The sequence below is a fragment of the Mastigoproctus giganteus genome, chromosome 4 (genome assembly GCF_048544385.1).
Source record: "Mastigoproctus giganteus isolate SK-2022 chromosome 4, ASM4854438v1, whole genome shotgun sequence".
NCBI classification, from domain to species: domain Eukaryota; kingdom Metazoa; phylum Arthropoda; class Arachnida; order Uropygi; family Thelyphonidae; genus Mastigoproctus; species Mastigoproctus giganteus.
The window spans coordinates 28,786,971-28,804,928 of NC_143578.1; the positions used below are offsets into that span (position 1 = coordinate 28,786,971).

At 36.8% G+C, this 17,958-nt stretch overlaps 1 protein-coding gene across 3 annotated transcripts in view; it reads right to left on the reverse strand.

Moving 5' to 3' along the window:
• Positions 1–17,958, reverse strand: part of LOC150086503 (multiple PDZ domain protein-like) — a 431,516-nt gene that overhangs the window by 128,811 nt on the left and 284,747 nt on the right. For all 3 annotated transcript variants that reach the window (XR_016546894.1, XM_090372609.1, XM_090372607.1), the window contains exon 24: positions 6,567–6,763. Coding sequence is in view for 2 of the 3 variants with exons in the window: in XM_090372609.1 (XP_090228735.1) it covers positions 6,567–6,763 (197 nt within the window). In the remaining variant the exon portion in view is untranslated. The remainder of the gene's footprint in view (positions 1–6,566; positions 6,764–17,958) is intronic.

A 17,958-nucleotide genomic window follows, 5' to 3' on the forward strand; every position in this document is an offset into this window, starting at 1 on the left:
TGGATCTATTTGAGAAGGTACAGACATGAATTGGCTAAGGGCAAAAAAGGATAATCTTATGAAGGAAGATGAGTTTTGTAAGGAAAAGTGTTTGGAAATGAGGCTTCTGTAGGGGACCTGATTGATTTGAAAGGCTGAAGTAGAACTGAATTGGTTCAGCATTTTTACATTTAGTCATTTGGTATAGACAAGGAGTATCAGTTCGTATTGAAAGAGGATAACATTGTAGAATAGATATCCAAAAATTTTTTTTAAAAGTGAGTGGCTGTAAAATAAACTCCCATCTACCCTTGTGTAGGATGAAAGTTTATCTAAATTTAAGAAGGGACTCTAAAATGCTGATGGGATTTTTCGTCTTGCTAAGATTACATACCTGTGTGGGCATACATTCCAATTGAGGAAAGGCAGTTGCAGAATAGATGTGCAGAAATTTGCCTTTAACCAGTGGGTGGTTTATTGCAGAAAAAAAATTCCATCCATCTTTGTGGAAGTTGCTAGCTTAAATAAATTCAGGAAAGAACTACACAAACTTTTGGAGCAAATGGATGTGTGAAATTGGAAGTTTTTTTTTTTTTTTTTTGGCTGATGCGTTGTATTCTTCAATCAGGGAGTCTAGAACAGCTGAGTATTCTTTCATGTGGCATTTCCTTAATGATTTGTTTGTATCCTGTTCATTAATTACTTTTGCCAGTTTAGGAAAGTATTAGTATTAGCATTAGTAATGGCCGCAAGGTGCAAGAAAGCCTATGGCTTATGCTGCACCAGCCAAAAAAAAAAAACCCCGAATAAAACAATGATAAAAAACAAAACTAATTATTAATAAAAGAAAAGGAAATTAAACCTATCATCCTATGCGTTTCCCAAACCCGAAGGTACTATCCAGATGTCCTTTAAATTTCCCCAAACTGTCAGCCTCTACCACCCATGTAGGCAACTTATTCCAGTAATTTATAACTCGCTGGCTAAAATAAAACTTCCTGCAGTCCAATCTAAACATCTCCCCTGTAACTTGAATTTATGTCCCCTAGTTCTAGCATCATTTATAATCTTGAAAATTTCATCCTCATTCATTTTACTGATGCCTCTCAGAGCATTAAACACCTCAATCAAATCTCATCTAAGGTGTCTAGTTTCCAAACTCTGCAACCCACATATTCGTCTTTCTTTATAAGGACGCCCTTTTGCTGATCTCACGAGGCAAGTTACCCGTCTTTGCACCCTTTCAAGAAGCTCTATGTCTTTCTTTAGATGCGGTCTCCATACTTAAACACAGTATTCCAAGTGTGGTCTAACAAAAGCCTTATATAATGGGATTATCACGTCCCTCCCTCCCTCTCTCCCTCTCTCTCTCTCTCTCTCTCTCTACTTGCAAAAGTTCGATAGATCATCGACAGGACACCATGGGCCTTCCTTGCAACCTGTTTACAATGCTCAGAGAATTTCATGTCTGACTGTATCGTAACATCCAAGTCCCTTTCCTCCAGTACTGGGTTTAGTTGAACTCCACCAAGTGAATAAGTTATTTTGGGATTACTGTGTCCCAGGTGTAATACCTTACACTTTGTTGGATTAAAGCATAACTGCCATTTTTCTGACCATTCCTGAAGTCTATCTAGGTCTCTCTGAAGAAGCTCAGCTTGACAGTGATCATTAACTACTCTACCAATTTTAACATCATCTGCAAATTTACACATCACGCCCACTATCCCTTCATCGATGTCGTTTATGAATATTAAAAGCAACAGTGGTCCTAATACTGATCCTTGGGGAACCCCACTTCTTATATCAATCTGAGGAATAGCCATTTATCACAACCCTCTGCCTCCTGCCCTGAAGCCATCCTGCTATCCATCTAAGAATTTTCCCAGTGATTCCAACCTGTTCCAGCTTATAAAGCAACCGCTCATGTGGGACTGAGTCAAAAGCTTTGCTGAAATCTAAATAAACATATCGAAATTATTCCCTAAATCCAGCTCGTGAGTGACCCTTTCAAAATAGCGAACCAGATTTGTTAAACATGATTTTCCCTTTACAAAACCATGCTGAGTACCCTTCAGAATTTCAATTCTATCCAAATGATCCTGAATTCCACCCTTGATCATTGCCTCCATGATTTTCCCTTCCACTAAAGTCAGACTGACAGATCGATAATTTCCCACTTCACTCTTAGAACCACCCTTATGTATGGGAGATACATTGGCACTTTTCCAATCCAACGGAATCTCCCCAGAGTCTAGTGATTCTCGCATAATTAGCCTCGATGGTTCAATGCACTCGGTGTTCAGCTCAAAGTTCCGATCAGTTAACGAAGGTTTTTAAAAATTCAGCTTTTTCCAAAATGCCTGTATTTTAAGCCACATATCGTATATGTAGTTATAAAATATTCAGTTCGTTTTGCTTTGACATTATATCACGAAAAAATGCCATATCGCTACAGAATTCCACTTTTGACAATTCACACTGTTGATTCAGTTCCTCAAAAAAGTGCATAGCACACGCTTCTTGATTAGACCGGGGTTCGAGCCCATCACCACCAAATACAGAAGATGCGGAAAGGTCAGGGAATGACCACCGCATATCCCGGAGCAATATGGCCTCAGTTGCTAATGCTCCAAAAATCCAAACCAACCAACCTCCAAAAAGTTTATGATTTGTTTTCGTAAAGGTAAAAGTTTGACAAGTATTTGTCCTTGGGACAACCAGCACACTTTAGAATGATATGGCAGATCACACAATGTTTCATTAAGCTGAAGTATGTTGGCGAAATTGCTAATGTCTTGATGTATTTGCTCTAATGTAGTTTACAATACCTATAACTTTATTTAGTGTGTCACTTAAAATAGTAGATTTGGCACACAGATTCTGCTGATGAAGAATACAGTGAAAGCAGATCAAAGTAACTGTATCCGGCAATTCTTTCTGTAGTAAAGCAACAAATCCTTCTCCTCAATCCTTCACGAACTTGGCTTGGGATTTGCCATACTTATCCTTAATATCTTCATAAATACTTCTTGCTTTTGCTTGAATGGCTATTCAGCTCAGAGGCACTTGCTTCTGAATCTGATTTTCCATCCATATTATTGATAGCTTTTCCATCTTCGATATAGCACCTGAGCGCTTTGTGATCACTGTTGATCTTAAGTGCATTGATCCTTTGACATGTTCTTTTATATGCACACTGTCCTTTAAAATAGTATTCACTGTTGAAGCAGCGAGACCTAATTCCCTTGCAATAGATGACAAACTTTGTCCTGCTTCATACTTCTTAATCATTTTCATCTTCATTTCTAAATCAATTTTGTTTCGTTTCCCGGCACTACTACCACTTGCACTTTTCGTTGGTCGCTTTCCCTTCATCATTGTAATACATAAATAGGAATGAAGAGAAGTTTCTGAAAATTTTTTTTTATATGATTAAAGATTTCAGTGAAGGGAACACATTTCGCCATAATAACGTAAAAACCCACACAATTGCAGTTATCAGCATTATCGCAAATGCAATAAAACGAGTTTACTACCAGTTTATAATTAGATGCACTAATAGAAAAGCCTAATAAACCGGAAAATGCAAATTGTTTTTATTGTTTTATGGTTGTGACCGCCAGAAACGTGCTTTAGAAAAATATCACAAAGGCATTCAAAATTCATTCTTATAATGGAACATATGCTAACGATGAAAGTGTAGTGCAATTTCCATTATAAAATGACCTTTTAGAGAGATAAATAGCTTAGTAATAAAGCGAAATTTTCTACTTTTAAGGACTTGGAGCGAATTACAAAAAGAAAAAAAAAACACACCCCAATGTGTTATCAGGTTCACATTACGATATTTTCACACTACCTGAATTTATTCCTACGGGATGAAAAATACATTTCCACGATTTTTGTAAGTTTTCACCGGCAGGCAAAAGCTTACGTAAAGTCGAATTTGCGTAAGTCGAGTATTACGTAAGTCGGGGAGTTCCTGTGTGTTGTTGTTGTCATCAAAAACACGAATGAGTATAACTTCACTAGATCCACTGTCTTCAGTTTAAATAACCATTTCTAGTTTTATTTTATTTCTTTTTTTTAATGCCTCATGGCTTTCTTGGGATACTGCTCCTATCTTGTTTGGTTATCAATAAAATGATTTTATGTAACATAACATAAATTAATGGAGGGGACATATGCGCACAACTCATAATAATAAAAAAAAATTATCAGCAGGAAGTAAATAAGATAAACATAAAAACCAGCACAATAAAGACCAATGCAGGAAAACAAAGAGATGACTATTATATATATATATATATATATACATATTTTTTTTTAATGAAATTGGTCATTGGGCAAGAATACCAGTAAGTCAATGTCGCTTTGGGTATTTTCAGTTGAATCATCAAAAATTGCATATATTTCACTTCCATCTTCAAAATTATACACATTAGTTTTCAGTATACTTTCTCCATACTGGTTAGTTTTCAGTATACTGAATATTTTACTTTCTCCATACTGAATATTTTAATTTATCAAGCTTTGCATAGCACTTTGATATGTCTTATCATAACTACATTAGACATCAACACCATCATCAGCAGGTGCAGTCTCTGATTTCAAGGTTCACAGTCATGATTTGCCAGAGCTTTCTGTCTTGGGCAAGTCTCTTCAGTTCATAGCACTTCTACATGTCAGTCCATTCCTTTAAGTCATCTAGTCATTCTCATCTTGGCATCCCTTGTCATTTCTTTCCATCCATCTAATGCTGTAACTATGTTTCCAGAGGAAACAGTTACCTCTAAACATAGAACCTCTCTGGAAACATAATGCTGGATCTCTGGAAATTGATTCCAGATATCCAGCATACATCCACTTCCTTTTCATCACTTCTTTCAATAAGCTGTATTCATTTCCCATTCTTCACCTTAGCCACCACATATCAAAAGAACTGATCTTATCTTTGCTTTTCTTGTGTCAGAGTCCAAGTTTCACACCCATATAAGAAGACAGACCAAACACAACATCTCATCATCTTTAGTTTTAGTTCCCTGCTCACATTCCTTCTCATCAGCTCTGTGTTTCCAAAATGCTGTCTATGCCATTCCAATTCTTGAATGGGTCTCTTTGGTGCTCTTTCCATCTACTGTTGTCAAACTTCCAAGGTATCTAAATTCTCTTACTTCTTCTACTAACTTTCCATTTATTCTAATTCTAAATTCTTGTTTTCACTGAATGTCATTATTTTTGTTTTGTTCACGTTTAATCTCATGCCATACTCTTCTCCCCTGGTGTGAATTTTGTTAAGTGCTCTTTTTAGTTGTAATTTACTTCCAGTAATTATAACTGTGTTATCTGCATCTATTTAATCCTATTGAAATTAGTGCTACTTTAATTGAAATTAAGGATTCCAATATTAATTTCTCACTATAAAGGTTAAAGATAGAGGGAAACCATAAACATTCTTGTCTTATGCCACACTTGACCTCAGACCAATCTGTCATTTTGTTGTTTATCCTGAAAGCCACCTTTTGCTCTTGATATAAATTTCTTATAATTCTTAAATCCTTTTCCTTCACTGCTATTCTCTTAAGCATATTGAGCATTCTCCCATGGTTAACTCTGTCAAAAGCTTTTTCAAAATCAACAAATCCAAGTAATAATGTTTTGTGATCCTTTATTATCCTCTGAGAAATGGTATTTAGTTCCATTATTCCATCTCTTGTTCCTCACTTGCTCTGAATCCAAACTGATTCTCTCCTACACATTCTTCAATTCTTCTCTTTATCCTCCTCAATATCACTCCTAATAGAATTTTAGAAGCATATGTTATGATGCTTATTGTTCTGCAGTTGCTGCTCTCTAGGCTATTTTTTATCTTGAGTATGGGATCATTATTATTTGCTTATAGCTCTGCAGTTCTTTCATAATATTTTTATATCTCTTAGTTATTATAATGTAGTCAATTTGGTTTCTAGTAATTCCATCAGATGAGATCCAAGTGTGTCTGCTATTACATTTTTGCTCAAACCAGGTGACATATGCGCACAACTCATAATAATAAAAAAAAATTATCAGCAGGAAGTAAATAAGATAAACATAAAAACCAGCACAATAAAGACCAATGTAATCATATCTATTGCAAAATTTTACAAAATGATCACCTTGTTCATTCCTTTTTCCCCCTATCCCCCCATAGGCCTACTATGTTTCCCTCTTTTCCCTGTCCTACTTTTGCATTTCAATCACTCATTATAATCACAATGTTGTTAAATTTCTATTTCATCATGCCTTCCTCTAATTGTGGGTAGAATTAATTTATTTCTTCTTCAGTGCTGTCTGAAATTGGTGCATATAGCTGAAATACAAGTAGCTTGTTCGCACTCTCTCTCTCTATCTCTCTCTCTCTCCCCCCCCTCCCCTTCCTCAATCCCCATAACAATTATTTTTTCTGAGATCCTCTAGACATTAGACATAATTAAAAAATTAAATTTTAATAAGAATTTTTATAATAAATATTTTTTTATAATTATGTGATATATAATTATAAAAAATATCAAACATATTTCTGCATTGCAAAAGGGCATACATACCTCTAGTAGTTCATCACCAATTTTAACATTTCCATCTCTAGCAGCATTACCATTAGGATGCAAACCACAAACCAGTACACTCATTTTTGAACGATCTCTGTTTCCCGCTAAGCTTAAGCCAAGGCCAACAGTTCCCTTTTCTAGCTGAACTAATAACAGTTTTCCTTTTAGGTTGCCATATTTTTTCTGAATTTTTTCTAGGTGTGAGAAAAACATTGTGGGCATTATTATTACACAGTATATAAAACTTAAAAACTACAAAGTAAAACGTTGTAATCAGGAAACAAATTTAGTACTGGTATATAAAAACATGAATTAATAATCCATTAATAAAACTAAACTTAAGTAGAAAACTGAAAAAATTATAAAATTAAAATGATAAATTTAATGGAAATTAATAAAGGAGATAAAGCTGTTATAAAATCTGTGGGAATTAAGCTCTATAATCATACTACAATCCTGATCTATGAAACAAGGAACCAGCAAAAGTATTTATTAGCAGTAGTATTATTAGTGGTGAAAAAAAATAGTGGTGATGTATGGAAGCAAGCTTATAACACCACTGTAGAAAAAAAAACACTTTCACCCAATTGCCTATCCATCTCCTCTACTAAATTTGTATAGTCCTTCTTTAAATGCATTCAAATCATCAACTTCCACAAAGCCAGGCAGAAGTCTTTTACAACAATCAACTACCCATTGGCTCAACATAAATATCTATCTTGCAACCAACCTCCCTTAAATTTAAGGCTTTGAATGCATTGTGTAAGCTCAGTGCTAATGGCATCCTTTACTCTTGCTCAATCCATTCAAAGCTTTAAATACCTCAGTCAGATCTCCTTGCAGGTGTAGTTTCCAGATATTGCAATTTGCAGAATTTGCAATTTGAAGTCTTTCTTGGTAAAAGTATCCATTTGATCCCCTCACTAATCTTGTGGGCCTTTTCTGAACCCATTCCAACAGATCCGCATTCTTCCTAAAATGAGGCATGAAGACTTCTATGCAGTATGCAAGATATTTTCCCACAGGAACTAGTAGTTGTTGGTGACTCTATTGTCAGAGAAACAGGGAACATGCTACATAAAAAAGGATAGGTGGAACAGGACCAGGGTATGTCTGCCAGGGGCAAAGGTTGAAGCCGTTGTAGAGCGGATATCACCTTTTAAGGGCACAAAAGGTGATATTGTTGTACACGTTGGCACAAATGATATTAAGAGTAGGAGACTGGCAGAATTACTTAACAAGTACAGGACACTGTTGAAAAAAAGCTGTGAATTAGGGTTGAATTTGAAAGTGTCTGCAATTCTGCCCAGACACGATAGAAGGGGGTATATGATGAGAGCCTTGTCGATCAATTTGGCCCTGGAAAGATTGTGCAAGGCTCAAGGGGTAGCGTTTTTTAAAGCCTGGTCTGTACTTGTTAACAGGAGAGACTGCTTCTACAGGGATGGGATACACTTAAATAGAAAGGGTGCAAGAATATTTGCTGATGCTATCGAGGCAGTGTTAGGTGGGTCGGAAAACTGCTAGCTTGGGGGGGATACAAGAACTAATAGATTAACAGTAGCCACTGGCAGAGGTGAAAGTGATTCTTGCACTGCTTCTATTGGAATGAGCAGCAGCCTGGAAAACAAGATGCAGGGTATTTCAGAGATTGCTGGGAGTCACTGCGGTACAAAGAAACATATGGGTTGTGTTAGGGTAGCTAAGAATAGGAATATGTGCATGTATACTTGCATGTACACCAATGCTAGGAGTTTGGTAAATAAATTTGACGAATTTGAGGTATTGCTCAAAACATCAAAGGCAGATATTGTTGGGATATCAGAGACATGGTGTCACACAGATATAAGGAATGCAGAACTGGAATTTTGGGAGTGTACAGGAAGGATAGACAGAACAGGAAGGGAGGAGGGATTGCTATTAGTTAAGAAACACAAAATCCAAGGAAGTGAAGCCAGTCGACATTGCGGGACAGTGCAGTGTCGAGTCATGTGTGGTGTGACATAAGCATCGGGAGATCAAAATTGAGAGTAGGAGTGTGCCACAGGCCTAATGACTCTGATGAGTATAATAAACTGTACAAGGAAATAGAATGGACTAGTAAATCAGAGAGTCTTATAATGGGGGATTTTAATTTCCCAGATATTGACTGAAATTTGTGGGTTCGTCACTCACACACTAGCAAGGCTTTTGTGGATTTATTAGGTGATTGTTTTCTACATCAGCATGTTCGGGAAGCAACCAGAGGGAGTAATACTCTTGATCTGATTATCAGTAGTGATTCTTCATGCATTAAGAATCTGCAGATAAAGGAACCACTAGGTGGCAGTGATCAAAGTGTGCTGAAGCAGGATTTACTCAAAGAGGTAACTACCATCAAAGGTAAAGGGAAGGGTTTTTGCTTTCGTAAAGGCGACTACGGTGGTCTGAGACAAATTTAAATTCTGTACAGTGGGACCAACTGATGATGTTACCAACAGCAAATTCAAAATGGGAAGCATTCAAAGAATTTATCTTGGAAGCTACTAGGCTTTGCATACCAACTAAGAAATATTGTTCAAGGTTTAGGCCTAAATGGATGTCAGATGAACTAATGAGACTTATGGCAGAGAAGAAAAATGCATGGGATACATATAAATTAATGGGTGACATGGAAGCCTATGATAGATATAAGCTGGTCTGTAACCAAGTTACAAAGGAGGTTAGGCAGGCAAAGGCAGATTGTGAGAAATCCTTGGCAAAGGATGCAAAGAAAAACAGAGTTCTTTACCTATGTAAACTCTAGAAGGAAAGGGATGAATCAGATTGGTCCACTGGATATTGATGGTTCAACTGTTGATGATTCTGCTCAGGTGGCTAACAAACTAAATGAGTATTTTGCATCTACATTCACCCATGAGGAGTTATTCAGGGAGGGGAATGCCAGAGGTGAGTTAAACTCTGGCAGTGAGCTAGATGATTTTGTAATAACTGAGAGGAAAGTGGAGGAGAAATTGTTGAAGATAAACACAAGAAAGGCACCTGGGGTGGATGGGATCCATCCAGTTATATTAAAGGAGGCAGCAAAGGAAGTAAGCAAACCCTTAGCCATAATTATGAGAGCTTCTTTGGATTCAGGGGAGGTATCCATGGACTGGAGATGTGCAAATGTGACAAAGGAGGATCAAAGGGCAACATAAGTAATTATAGACCTGTTAGTTTAACTTCTGTTCCAGGAAAATTAATGGAGGCACTGGTTAAAGAAGCACTGCAGGATCATCTAGACAAGACTTCAGTTATAGCTCGGACACAGCATGGTTTTGTTAAGGGAAAGTCTTGCCCGAAAAATTTGATTGGATACTATGATGTGGTCACAAAGGAACTGGACACAGGGAATAACTTCGATATCATATACAGTCAGTCCTCGTATAGCACGATAGTTGTGTTGCTAGAAACCCTCATGCAATGCAAAATCGTGCAATATAAACAACAGGCCCTATGGGAAAAATAGGGTTAGGTGCCGACCACCCAAGATTGAACACATATTTGTAACCAAAACATTACCAAACACAATAAATAATTGTAATAAAATACGTAAATATTTTATTACGATTATTTATTATTATACGTAATAAAATACGTAATACGTAAGCATTTTAATTACTTAAGTATTTTAAGTAATACGTAAGTATTTTATTACGACTATTATGTAATAAAATATTACTAATGCTTTTGCTTCTATCGTAAGCAAACTTTTTTGTTTGATTTTCTATGCAAACAGATGACAACCGTTCCATGTCTCTTCCAATTCTTTGTGTCTTAGTCTAATGGATTTTAATTACACTTTGAGTTGTTCCTGCTACGAAAGTTGTTTTTATGCTGCATTCTTCGTAATTCTCGGCGTTGCCTCATTTAGGTCTGTAGCACGTGCAATATCACATGGTCTTTCATTTCGCTCAAAGCGTTTCACAATTTCATATTTTTTCTGTATCGACAGAGGCGGACTGGCCATAAACCATATTATGAGGCCACTATAAATTTTCCCGGGTAAGAATTTTTGACCCAGTCCGCCTCTGTTTATCGATATTGCTTTTGTTTTTCTCTGTGAATCTGCAGTGTCTTCACCAGGACACTTCCTTTTCACACCTTTTAAGTATTTTACTCATTTTTAGGGAATAAAACACAATTACAAAATGAGGAGGCACGCTTGATACACATAAACAAAGCTGCACGCGCATTTAGCAACTGAATATACAACACCGTAAAGGCAGAGATACACTATTAACACCTCACATTTTACTAAAGCACATTTCTAGGGGTTACTACCATAAAACAATTTCCAGTTGCGTTTCTGCGAGTGGAATCTGTTATAAACTGGTAGTAAACTCGATCTAATTGCATTTGTGATTATACCGATAGCTGGAATTGTGTTGGTTTTTACGTTATTATGGCGAAATGGGTTTCCCCCTTCATTGATATAAAAAACAAATACATTTTCAGAATCTTCTCTTCATTCCTATCGTGTTGCGCTCAGTTGGGGTGATTCCGCGTTCGACTGCCATTTCTTGTAAACACAAAGGCGAATCGTGCATAAGCGAATTCGGTTAGTGTTATATAAGATATCGTTCCCCTATTTATAAATCTTGTATGATCGAATTTGTGTAGTGTAAACACGTGTTATACGAGGACTGACTGCATTTGGATCTTAGAAAGGCTTTTGATACTGTTGCACATGGAAGACTGCTGCACAAATTGCACAGTGTGGCATTGGAGGCAAATTGCTGCTTTTGATAAAGGGATGGTTGAGTGGGAGAAGACAGAGTGGTAATCAATGGACACTGCTCATCATGGACTAATGTTATTAGTGGAGTCCCTCAGGGTTCAGTGTTTGGTCCATTGTTGTTTTCTCTATTTATAAATGATATTGATGATGGTATATCAAGCTTAATGTCCAAGTTTGCAGACAATACAAAGGTTGGCAGGGTTGTTAAGGATACTAATGACAGTACGCTGCTGCAACAGGATCTAGAAAAGTTGAGCAGATGGGAAGCAACAACTCCAGAGTGACGTATCAACTCTGTGGTACTACACTGACAGTGGTAGAGAATGAAAAGGACCTGGGGGTAATTGTGCAGAACAGTGCAGACGAGCTGCAATAGTAGCTCATAGCTTCTTGTCAATTATATACAGGAATTTTTCTAGCAGGGATAAGGAGGTGATTATCCCCTTGTATAATGCAGGCAATGGTCAGGCCACACCTTGAGTACTGTATACAGGTCTGAGGCCTCATTTTAAGAAGGATGTAGAGCTGTTGGAACAAGTACAGAGAAGGGCAACAAGATTAGTGAATGGAACAAAGGGTTGCTCTTACGAAGAAAGGCTTAAATTTTGCAAATTAGAGTGTTTGGAGACTAGGCACCTGCAAGGTGATCTGATTGAGGTGTATAAAGTCTTGAATGGTTTGAGCATGTTCAATGCTGATGGAATTCTTCCTCTTGCTCAGAATAATCATCTGAGAGAGCATAAATTCAAACTGAGGAAAGACAGATGTAGGATAGATGTGCGAAAGTTTGCCTTTAGCCAGCGGGTAGTTGGTTGGTGGAACAGACATCCTTTATTATGGAAGTTGACAGCCTAAATATGTTTATACCTGACTCAGCCACAGAGTGAGAAAAGCCCATAAAAGTTCCTTGCATCATCAATGGGATTCAAACCCAGACTTTTTCCACCCAGTGATGATACCACTGTGCTATCAGTGCAGTCTAAACTTGATATAAAAAATAAAATAGAACCAGGCATAAGTAGGAGTGTATTAATGGCAGAATATTACACTGGATCATCAAGATGTTTATGTTTTTTATGTGCAGCTAATAAAGTTGAATTCTTAATCTCACTATTTCTTATTTAGCCTCATTATTTCTGCATTAAATATATTAAAAATAAAACTTTCTAGATAACGGAAAAATTGAAATAATGGCACTTTGAATCCCCAAAGGTGCCATTATTCTGGAAGTCTACTAGGTTTGTTCCATGAGGAAATCCTCCCCCCCACAGCCAGATTTGTAATCCTTAACATCTTGCTTTCCAGGCTGCTGGTCCCAATAGAGGCAGTGCAAGAATCAATTATATACTCCTGGCTGTGGCTGCTATTAATCTATTGGTCTATGTATTTCCCAAGCTAGTAGTTTCCCAACTCACCTAAGACTGCCTTGATAGCATCAGATCAGCAAATATTCTTACACCCCTTCTATTTAAGTATATTCCATCCCCAGTCTCTCCTGTTCACAAGCACAGCCCATACTGAGAAGAATTCTACCCCATGAGTTCCCAGGACCAAATTGATTGAGAAGACTTATTATGCATTCCCTCCTATAGTCCAGGCAGAACAGCAGACAATTTGAAGTTTAATCCCAAGTTCTGCCTTTTTCTCAATGTTATGTTGCAACTGGTACTGTTGTGGAGATTTGGGGGCAGGGAAGGATGTGGAAGAAGGGTAAAGGTACGTAATATGGGTACAAAGTAAAAATACGCAAAATATAAAGTATTAAAAAATACATAATTTTTCTTGCCCTTAAGTAATCTAATTGCTTAGAAAGTGTAAAAAATAAGAATTAGCAAAGATATGAATACTTGTATTAGTAAGGTCAAAAGATACAAGGAAACAAACTTTTTCCTGTATCAACAAAAAATAAATTAATAAAATAATGATAATTAAAGTAAAATAGGATCTTCTAACCATTTATATTTTTCATATGGTAATCTTCCAATTCTGCTTTACACTTAGCTAGACTTGCTACTTTATAACAAAAGAGATAATCACTGAAATATGAATATTACACCTTGTCAGGGTGGCATATCATCCCAATTCAGACCATACCATTTCAGTTTTCTATGAGAACACACTCTTGGCAAATTGATATATAAATATATAAGTTAATTCTTTAAGGCCAAATCTGGAGGGAGAGAGGGAGAATTAAAACAGAGTTATAAATTAAATTACAGGCCATGAGTATGAAGCAACTACACTAAAACTTTCAAGAAAATAGCCTAAGCTGTAGGAAACGGAGTCATCATCATCATCATCATCAGCCATTTTCAATCCACTGCAGGATGAAGGCCTCTCCAGCAACTTTCCAGTTCCTTCTGTTTTGAGCACTGGCCATCCATTTACTACTCAAAAACTCATGAATTTCATCTATCCATCTCTGCCTTTGTCTTCCAGGTTTTCTTCTAGCTCCTCTTGGGTACCATTCTGTTATTTTCTTAGTCCATCTGTCATCATGTCTTCGAGCTATGTGTCCTGCCCACGACCATTTTAGTTCTTTAGTTTTGATAAGATAAGAATGTCCTTTACTTGAGTTTGCTGCCTAATCCATGTGTTTCTCTTCTTATCTAACAGTCTGATTCCCAATATAATTTGTTCCATTCTTCGCTGTGTAGTTCTTAGCTTCTCTTCCATTCTTTTGGTGAGTGCCCAAGTTTCACTTCCATAAGTCATGGTGGGGAGTATACATTGATTCATTATTTTACGTTTCAGGCAAACTGGGATATTGCTCTTCAGTATGTGACTATATTTCCTGAATGCTATCCATCCAAAATTTATTCTTCTCTTGACTTCCAGCCATTTATCATTATTACAGCTAATAACTTGTCCCAGATAAGTATATGACTCCACCTTTTCAATTACTGCTCCTTCAATCATTATTTCCCTTTCCGTGGCATACTTGTTCATCATTACTTTTGTTTTAGCCATATTCATCTTTAGTCCAAAATCCTTACTAACTGCGCATAACTGATTAAGATTTTCCTCTAATTCTTTGGGATCGTGGCTTATGACCACAATGTCATCTGCAAATCGTAAATGGTTTAGGTACTCTCCGTTCACATTGACTCCTTTCTGCGACCAGTCTAATCTTTTGAAAGCTTCCTCAAGGGCAGCAGTAAACAGCTTCGGAGATATTGTGTCTCCTTGTCGAACTCCTTTCTCGATTTTAAATTTGCTACTGTCTTTGTCTAGTCTAATAAAGGATGTAGCACTCTCATATATTTTCTTCAAAATCATAATATACGGAGTATCTATACCTTGTCTTTCCAGTGCCCGAAACATTGTCTTATGCTGTATGGAGTCAAATGCCTTTTCATAATCCACAAATGCCAGGCATAATGGTGTTTTATATTCATTTGCTTTCTCCATTAGCTGTGATATTACATGAAGGTGATCCATAGTTGAGAATCCTGTCCTAAAGCCAGCTTGCTCTTTCGGTTGATTCTCATCAAGTATTCTTTCTAATCTGTTAGTAATGACCCTTGTGAACAACTTGTAGATATGGGATAACAAGCTAATTGGTCTATAATTTCCAATTTCTGATTTATCTCCTTTCTTATGCAGCAAAACTATGATTGCATTATTCCACTGCTTAGGTATCGCACCTTTTCTAATGCACTTTGTGAAGAGCCTTGCCAGTTTTTGTGTTATGTCTCTTCCTCCCAATTTTAACAACTCTACAGTAACTTCATCTTCCCCCAGGGCTTTCCGATTCTTCATTTTCTTCAATGCATGTTCTACCTCATCAGGAAGAATATCGGGTATGTCGTATGTATTGCTACTTTGCAATCCATCTTCCCCACTGCTGGTATCATTCCCTCGCTCCTTGTATAATTCTCTATAGTAGTCTTCTGCTATTTGAATTATGCCTTCTCTGCTGTTTATAAGTACACCATCGCTATTCTTCAGTTTCAGTGTCATTTGTCTTTCTGTATTACTGCTCATGGATGCTGATTTAAATCCTTTGTTTTCCCTTAATGCTTGTTCTACTTTTCTTGTGTTAAATCTTCTTATGTCCTCTCTGAGTCTCTTTCTAATGGCTTTGCATAACTCAGTATACTCAATTTTCTCCCTGTCAGTGTTTTTCTTGCTCTTCATTTGTCGTCTTTGGTTCATCATGACAAGTGTTTCTTGACTAATTTTTTCTTCTTTGGATTTCTGTTTCCCTATAGGTTTCTTGGGCTTTATCACTTTCAAAAAGTTGTAATATTCCTCGTCGATATCTTGGTCCTCAGCAGTCTGCAGAAGCTCATACTTGTTCTTAAGTTCCAGTACGTACTGCTTTTTCTCCTCTTCTGTTATCTCAAAGACCTTTGTATTATTTACTCGAGTCAGTTTTTTCCTTTCCTTTCCTACATCTATATCAAGTGTACATCTTACCATTCTGTGATCACTTCCAACATTTACCTTATTCAGGACGGTAACATCAGTCACAATATATCTTCTGTTAGTGAGGATGAAGTCGATTTCATTAGTTGTCAATCCATTTGGACTCTTCCATGTCCACTTTCTGTTCACCCTTTTCTTGAAAAAAGTGTTCATTACTGACATTCCTTGAGATTCTGCAAATTCCACAAGTCTTTCACCTCTTTTATTTCTTTCACCAATTCCAAAATTTCCTATAGTTCCTCTTTCTGCGCTGTTTTGCCTTTTTCCAACCTTAGCATTGAAGTCCCCCATAATAACAGTGTAGTGGGTTTTCTGCTCATCTAGAAGACTCTCAATTTCAGTGTACATTCCTTCAACCTCTTCATCATCATGGCTCGATGTTGGTGCATAAATCATTATAATCTTTAGCTTGTACCTCTTAGAAATCTTGAGTATTAGTCTTGACACCCTTGGTGATGTACTTTTGAATTCCAAAATGTTGTTTTTAAAATCTTTATGGACCAGAAACCCAACTCCACCTTCACTCCTTTCACTGTTTCCATTGGTGTACAGCAGATTTCCACTTGATAAACTTATAAGTGATTTATTTCTTCTTCTTGTTTCAGCCAAACCGATGATATTCCAATTCACATTTTCTAATTCCTTTTCCAGCTCTAATATCCTGTCTTCACCGATGAGTGATCGTACGTTATAACAGGCCAAGTTCAATTTCCGTGCATGGCAGCCTGGTCGTACCCAGAGATTCTTAGCACCCTCTGCTTCCACTCTGATCCTCTCGCTGCCGTAAGAGGGAGAGTGAAAGCTGCTGGGGACTGAGGGCCATTTGTATTGTTGTGCTCTCATTGCTGGAGGGTTTGGTCTTTTCCTCTTCACGCTGACCAGGCGTCTTGAAGAGAACCACTCTACACGTTCGTTGCCACCTAAGTGACGCAACAGGGCTTACCATCGAGAAGGTGTGCATGAGTGGATTTTAGGGAGGCAGGCCAACCGGACTTCTCCTAAATCTTCTGTAATAGAGAGATATTGGATCCATCAGTGTTTTAGGCTGAGTATCTGATAACACACAGGATACCTGTTCCCCTCTAAGCCCCAACGGAGCCTTATAAATGCTTAACATTATCATGTTTATAAGTTAAAGAGTATTTAAAATAACTAAATACGCAAGGCATAATACATTAAGAGTTTAATATCTATATAATATCGGTGTGTAGATACACCATAGACAACTCTTAAGAAACTACAAAGTAGTTGTTGTAGGCATCATTTGCTCTTTCTGGGTCGTCATGTCTGCAATACTAGGGTACCTGCCCACCCACTGATGATAGGCCAATAGCCTTGAAACATGTCTGGGTGGTGGTACTCACTGAGAATAAGTAACAATAGTCTTCTCTATTAGTGAAGCTTTACTTATTCGAGGTAGTGCAATATCATGGCAACTCGTTGTGAAGGCAGAGCACAATATGAGAAAGAGCAAATGATGCCTACAACAACTACTCTGTAGTTTCTTAAGAGTTGTCTATGGTGTATCTACACACCGATATTATATAGTTAAAGAGTATGCATGGGCATATCATATTACATCCCTTGAACACTAAAATTTTATATGAGGATTATGTAAGCAAGCAAAAGGTGATCATGCAGAACAACTATATTTTTGTTACCTTTTTCACATAATATTTTTTCTGTCTAATTCTTATTTTTTCCACTTTCTAAGCTATTAGATTACTTGAAGAAGAGAAGAGTTATTTTTTATACCTTATTTTTAGCTTTAATAGTCTCCTAAATCACCATGACTACTAGTGTAATACATATATAATTTTAAGTCTGTAACTTAAAATTATTATCTTATATTTTAAGGTAATAAATAAATAAATTAATTAAAATTAATTTAAAGCAGTTTTACTATTATTACCAAAGCATTTGCAAACTACAACTAAAAAAATGTATCCAAAAAATATCGATTTGTTTTATAATGACAACTAAACTACATAAGTATACTGTGCTAAAATTAAAGTAAAAGAAAAAAAAATCAAGCTTTCTTGTGGCTTTTCCACACAAAGAGGATTAATCCAGTCTATACAAGGATTCACATAAAGTTGGTGACACACATGCTAACTGAATGTTCACCATGACGATATAGCGGTCTTGCTATGTGTCACTCATTCTGAGAGGTCTGGAGAAGTTCAAACAAAATCA